General features: G+C 48.4%; 1 protein-coding gene; it reads right to left on the bottom strand.

The window, feature by feature from the left end:
* Positions 1-5,315: 5,315 nt before the first annotated feature.
* GSTUM_00009741001 (uncharacterized protein) lies at positions 5,316-5,831 on the bottom strand (the record flags this gene model as incomplete). XM_002840880.2 has 1 exon in its annotated part: positions 5,316-5,831. Exon 1 carries the CDS (start codon positions 5,529-5,531, stop codon positions 5,316-5,318), a length of 216 nt encoding a protein of 71 aa, XP_002840926.1. The 5' UTR covers positions 5,532-5,831.
* Positions 5,832-6,920: the final 1,089 nt, after the last annotated feature.

Below are 6,920 nucleotides of genomic sequence, written 5' to 3'. Positions count from 1 at the left end.
ATATGACGTAGAAGTCTTGGCTAAGCAACAGGGGAAAAATAGGAAGGCTTGAGCGCTGGACGGGAAGGTCTATTTCTTGTCTCTCGGAAGCAAGGCCAAGGTGGGCGGTGGGGGGGATTTAAGGGGAGTGAGAGGGAGGAAGGGAAGTAGCAGAAGGGACGGCCTCCCGCAGGAAGGATAGGGTTGGTAGTGGTGGTGGTGGTGGTGGTAGAGACTAATTTCGATTCGATGCGATAAGACGGCGGATCGGAGTGAAGGCGAGGGAAGGAGGAGGAATGGGAAGGGAAGGGATGGAGGGGGGAAGATGGGTATTGAATGATGTGGGGGAGTCAATGAGGGCAGTGTGCGGTGCAGTTGGATCGAGGGAAAGCCCAGGAGTCAAGCAAGACGTAGAGAAAGGACAAAGCCAGGCAGCGTACCGGTACGGTATGGATGTGGTACTCGAATAGACAGCAGCAGCAGCGGGACCAAGCAAGCAAAAGCAAGAGGAACAGATTCCAAGCACACCCAGGCGACGGCCAGCAGCCAAAGCCAGCCGGTACAGTATTCTATGGTAGGGAGAGGGGGAGGGCAGGCAGGAGCGGTCAGCCAAAAGCAAAACAGCCCTTAAAATCTGAAATATGTGCCCTCGTTGCCTGCACAAGCAAACAACACAGCGGTAACGAGCAAAAGGAATCGTGGCAGCGTGCTGGACTGTGATATGATGCCGGTATGATACTATGAAGGGAAAGGCGGAGAGAAAAAACAGATTCTGCGCAAAGCGGTCCTACAAGACTAGGAAAAATATCACAGGAAGGAAAAAGTTACGAAAAAAAAAAAAAAAAAAAGTCACACACTAAAGACGATGGCGAACGGCACTCAAGGCAGCAATTGGAGCAACTATACAACAACTAGCAAGTCCGGTGAGAAGTGAAGCAACTGGAGTGGTCAGTACCATACTTGGAAAGAATAACAGTGGCGATGGGTTGGCGGACTACCGGCTAACAATTATTATTATTATTATCGTTATTATTTTTCCTTCGCTTCCTGGAGTGGAGAGTTGGTGCGCGACTAGTTGGTGTCCTGCCCTGCCCTGGCTCTTTCTCTAGTGAATGCGAGAGAAATGTCTCGCACCGGTTGTCGGGTTCTGGCATGGGCGCTCGGGCTCTCTAAATTGCCTATTTCGGTACCACACCCTTCACATCCGGAGATTTTGTAAAATCTGTCGACAAAAGGCCCACTCTTACCATACACACACCCAGAGAACTCCCACACCACCGCAAATTCCAGTTCGAAAGGGAAAATCTCCAAAAGGGCGGACATCAACCTGTTTGGTTGTCCAGTCCAGCTCGCTTTTTTTTTTTTTATTCTCTCTTTCTTTTTGGTTCATCTGCCACACCCACAGCACACCCCCAAAATGTGATTGCTATTCCACCCGGAAAAGAAAAGGAAGAGGAGAAAATGACCAAAAGGAAAAAGACCGAGAGGGCCTCTTCCATCCTTTTCGAGCTCCAGCCTTTCTTCATGCCGCCATAATACCAAAGCTGAAACTCTGCTGTCACCATCGTCATAAGGCCGGGCGAAGTCCTGGGAGCAACCGCCGACACTCTCGCCTTCTCGAGTATGATACCGGTATTTCAGTTCATTTGGCGTTTGGGGTCATGAGGTGTGTGACCCCACCCTAAATAAACCAAACCCTTCCTCCCCAAGGGAAACACCACCATCACGCTTGATTTGATTTGACATTCGCACCTAAAAAAATCACGAAAAAAGTAACATTATCACAGCGCCCCTCTTTCCCACCAGTCATCATCCCCAAATGAGCGACTTCAACGGCAGGAAGATACCAGAGGCGGACAAGCAGAGGCACCATCCAACTCCGCTTTGCTTTGCTTTTTTAGTCCTTACTCCTCTCTGGCCTTCGGGTAAGAGGTGGATGCACCATATGCTAGCACCGGTACCGGTACCTGAGTACATAGCAGAACAGAGCAAAACAGGAATAAGTTAGAGAAGAGGAAGTGAGGAAGGGGGGGGAAACGTGTGGGCGTTAGACTTCATCTGATTCGTACGAGTAGATCTGAACAGCGGTAGTCTTACCGCCAAATGGAAGTCGATTTGCGAGCAAAGACAAGACAAGATAAGACCGAGACATGAGTGCGCGACACGAGCATGCAAGGAATAGGTACGGTACTCGAGTACCGGTACAAGTACCGGTATGGATTGTATCAGTAGGGTATGATATGACACAGGGTACCGCTGTTGTAAGTCAAGCTAGACACCGCAGGTTGGTCATAGGTTGGTACCGGTACTCGAGTAAATGGGTTAATCAATCCAGTCCGATTGCCACACTTGAGATTTCGATAAAGTACTGTACAGTACTGTACTGTACGAGGCAGTGCCGCAACATGAATTTCATGTGCCGAATGTTATCAAACTCCCTTTTTCCCACTCTTCTTCTTCTTTCTCTCTGCGATATCGTACTCGCACCGCACAGTTCATCCCACCCTTATCTCGCGCGAAGGCTACCCTTGCGGAAGAAGAAAAGGGAAGCGACAAAAGATACCGCTACCTCCTTGAATACCTTCCTGAAAGGAAGGGAGAAAAGGCTAGCTTTGTCGCGGAGTTGCATACTGGAACAGCTCAGTGCGGTTGACCGTCAGTCTGTCACTCGCATTGCATGCTCGCATCCGAATTTTTGTTGACATATCCAAAAGTGCTCTGTCCTGGATGGTAAAAAGAAAGCATGGAACGAAAGGTCAATGATCCGCCGGTACTGGTGGTAGCACCGGTAAATTTGGCTTGTCGGTTCCACCAATCTCTCAAGCGAGGTGTTGATAATGTATGATACTCGTGGTTAGCGGTCTCAAGTTGAGTAAAAATACTACAATAACCATCCGACCGACCGACAGTGTAAAAAAAGCCCGCGCCAGCCGAAAGTAGAATATGGTGAATACGGCGAGAATAACGGTGATCCAGCAAAAAAATAAAATAAAAATAAGAGTTCATCCAGCAACAGTGGGAAGTCCTTTAGTAACTCGTCAATCCTCCGAGAACATCAAGAGCTCCACATGGACCCCATCTCAGTCCTTGACGCCGCTTCGCGCGAGCGGAAAGAAATAAAAAAATAAAATAAAAAGAGAGAGAGAGAGAGAGAGAGAGAGAGAGTCTTTTACGCCACCCAATACCCATTCCATCCCCGCGGACAAACCCTGACTGGCTCGCTCACTCCGCTCGCGAACAAGCACCCAGCGACCGACGGTAACATGGCAAAGGGGAGAGAAAAAAATGATACCGCATATTAGCTTATCATGGGGAGCGATAGTGGGACAAGGCAGGGCAGTCGTGAACGAAATGGTTAATTGGAGGGGCGTAACCTTTACGGTAAGGGTCTGTATTGTGGAAATACCACGTTTGTGTGTGGGTTGTGGAAATGCGGGGCAGGTGTTGAGCGATTCGGGGGGGCTTCCTAGCGTATCCCCCCACACATCCGCTGGAGAGAGAGAGGGCAGGTAGGTAGGTCGAGTCCGGGTCCGGGTGTTTTGGTTTCGGTGTTGTGGGGATATTCTCTACGAGTACTGTACTGTGCTCGTGCAAACACTTCTACGACAGCTAACTTGACCATCTGACTGCTGGATAGTTGGGCGGAACATTTCTTTCCACGAATCTCTCTAATCGTACCTGTATCGTACAGTGCCCTACAGCGCCTACATCGTATGGCATCGTATCACGGTAAGGCAGTATCATAACTATCCTTCCTCAATCTTGAAATTTTGCCCACGTTTGCTAGTTGTTCGCATGTTTTACATACATACCTACCGGTAGCCTGCCTACCATGCGGTACGATATTCATCACCCCCAACATTCGCAATCGATCTAGCTCTGCGGTAACCTATCGGTTGGTATAGCAGTCAAATCCCCAGCACCAGCATCGAATACGTTTACCCCACATATTCGGTTATTGTTTTTTTCTTTTGGGAATTATTTCATTCAGCGCTGGGCAAACCAGAGGATCACACAGGACGGCATCGTGAGGAGTTGTTTGCTTTTGTAATATATGGTGCTTGCTTTTGCGTGAGCTGGAGGTGAAAAATTGTTTCCTTCCTTCCGCGCTGGCGAGAATTGTTTGCATGCGGTGCAGAGTAGGTGATGGTGATGACGATGATGGTGTTGTTCGCGACGAGGAGGAGGAAAAATGAAGGAAAAGTAAGGCGAACGAAGGGAGTGAGGAGCAAAGGCTACTGTAAGAGATAGATAGATAGTTTAGAAAGCTGTTACCGTGTCTAGACCATTTGCCGACCCGTTAGTGTGCTGTACTGTGCTCGACAAGACAGCAAGAAGGCAAGAAAGAAACGAGAGGAAAACACACGACAGAGGAACTCCTAGAGTTCACTTCTGGAGCCATACAGTGATGGTGATGGTGAAAACTCTGAGGATTAATTGTCATTGTCGTGTTCGCGATTCCTATCTCGGGCATGCCCCCACCAGCGACCGCATCCCCAACAGGAAGGAAGGATTAAGTCAAGGCTCTGGATATCACCAGTATCTCTGATACTCTCTACGAGTACAGCCGTTATGCAAGCGCAGGGCTTATCCCTAGGGCCTCAGCAGCTCGCGCAATGCCATACTTGCTATCGCCAGAAAAAAAAAGAAAGAAAGATTTACCCCCCCCTCCCTCTTCTCTTCACATTTCATCAAACTTCCAGCCCTGAAGTTCCGGAACCTCCTTCCATCCTCGACCTACCCACCACCCTTGAACAAATTTCCCTGTCCGTCTTCCCGCAACTGCAAGCAGAGCAGAGCAAGCAAGCCACGATCCAAGGTTGTGAATGATATTTTTGCGAGAGAAAAAAAAAAACCGTGGGGGTGAGTGGGTGGGTGTACTCGAGTATGGGCAAAGGTAAAGGGCACATATCTACCGAGCATGTCGGCTGGGAAAAAAAGGAAGGACCCTGCAGATCCGCTTTCTCGCATCACTTGTCAAGAAGGCTGGTGCTCTGTTACCCGTATGGTACATAGGGAACCAGAGTTGCATATATTGGTTGCTAGGGTGATTGGGGCTTGGTTGGTTGGTTGGCCGGGGTTTGTCGGAGTGGACGAGACGAGAAAGAGGGCGAACGATGGAAGGGTTTGGGTTTCGCTTGCGGTCTGTCCGCTGGGAAGGGGAGGTTGCACTGTAATTTTTTTGCGGTAATATGGTGCTGATTGCTGGAGGCATGGTACCGGTTCATGCCGGTACTGCGGAATGGCTGTGATATCTACAAGCACGAGTACAATGGGTGTGTATCCTCGACCGGTCTTACGGTCTTACGCAAGGATGGATTCCCATACTTGCACTTTTAAGAGAAGGAGGTTTCGGGGATGATGATGAGTGTCCCTTTCATTCTTTCCTTCCCCTCTGTTTCTCTCTTCTCTTCACCTGCTGCTTTGGTGTGGTGCATGCCATTGCCATTACCATTCCCGAGTTCCTTGCTAGGACCCCGGTCCTTTTCATCCCGCCCACCCACGAGCACCGCCAATTCCTCAAGTTTACAATACGGTAGTTTATAGCTCATCCTCCGCTTCCGTCATTTCCAGCTATCGGATGCGAAATGCTCGGCCATGTCAATTATCCCCTTTTTCACAGTCCTTTTCCCACCCATTTCAGTGTGGACCCTGTATATATATACTTGTACTGTACGGGGCGGACGGTGGCCGAGCGCTCTACCGTACTCGAGTACCGTGCTGTCGCGAGGATGTGCGAGAGAAAGAAGGAAGGTTGGAGGGGTATGATATTGTGATCAACGGATTGCGAAACGGCCGGGCGTGAGAGGGAAAAAAGAAAGGGAAAAAAAAAAGTGTTATCATATTATGCAGAGAGAGAGGATGCATGACTAACCCGACTTGACTCCACTCGAGTCAAATGCTTAGCGTAGTACAGTACACACTTGGTCGGTGAGAATGGGGAAAGGGAGGTACAAGTACGAGTACTCGTACAAGTGTCCAGGAAAAAAGCAAACTGGGTTTCTTTAACTCTCTCGCCTTTTACTCGCTCACCCACGGCACTTGAGAGTGAACAAGGGAGGAGTCAAAAACCCCACAATACACTAAAAAGTGAAGTGGAGCAAAGGTGCAATTACCGTTGCTTATATCACGAATGAAGGGATTGGTGGAAAAAATAAATAAAAATAACCTGAATATCTCCCAAAAGCAATGGTCCATGTATGATGAAGAAGTTGCAGTTATCAGGTGTTTTCCAAGCTCACTCGTGCCAATTCCCCATTCATTCTAAACCCCCTCACACCTGTCCCTACGCATTTCAATTCCATTCACGTCCGCTTCTACCCCTGCTGCTTCTGCTCTATGCCTCTACCCGCCGTCGCCGTACTATTACTCTAATTATCAAACATCACACTTTAGATTTACGTCCCTCGTACTCGTACAATGCAGCGCTCACGCCGGCCACGTTTCCATCCGTTCAATATGATATATCGTGGCAGTGATTCCCCCCCTACGGATATGGTGGTGTCGTACTGTACGGGTATTATGACGTCGGGCTCATCTATTGAAGAAGAAGAAGAAGAAGAAAAAAGAAAAAAAAATTATATCATACAAATAAAAATAAATCACTCGTTTCTGTATGCACTGTACTCGAGTATGTAGTCCCATCTGTTCGGAGGTGGGTATCCGGGTGTCATTCTTTCATTCTTTCTTTCATTTCTTTTTTGAGGGTGGGGAAGAGTTTTTTTTTCTTTTTTCTACGTATGGTACCTGTACTTGGGATAGGCTACGATACTGTAGACTATGTGCTTGCGCTATGGTGATTTGGAAGAGGAGGCTTGTATCACAGGTTCCCGAAACAAGTGCTACTACTGAAAGGGGAATTTCATTTGGGAATAGAGTTAACTGTGCATTTGAGAATTTTCAGCGTGCCATACCGACTGAACCGAACCGGTGAATGGTTA

This window comes from Tuber melanosporum (assembly GCF_000151645.1).
Source record: "Tuber melanosporum whole genome shotgun sequence assembly, scaffold_6, strain Mel28".
Classification (NCBI taxonomy): domain Eukaryota; kingdom Fungi; phylum Ascomycota; class Pezizomycetes; order Pezizales; family Tuberaceae; genus Tuber; species Tuber melanosporum.
The sequence above is the reverse complement of the archived record's forward strand: the minus strand, read 5'-3'. Positions and strand labels throughout refer to the sequence as shown.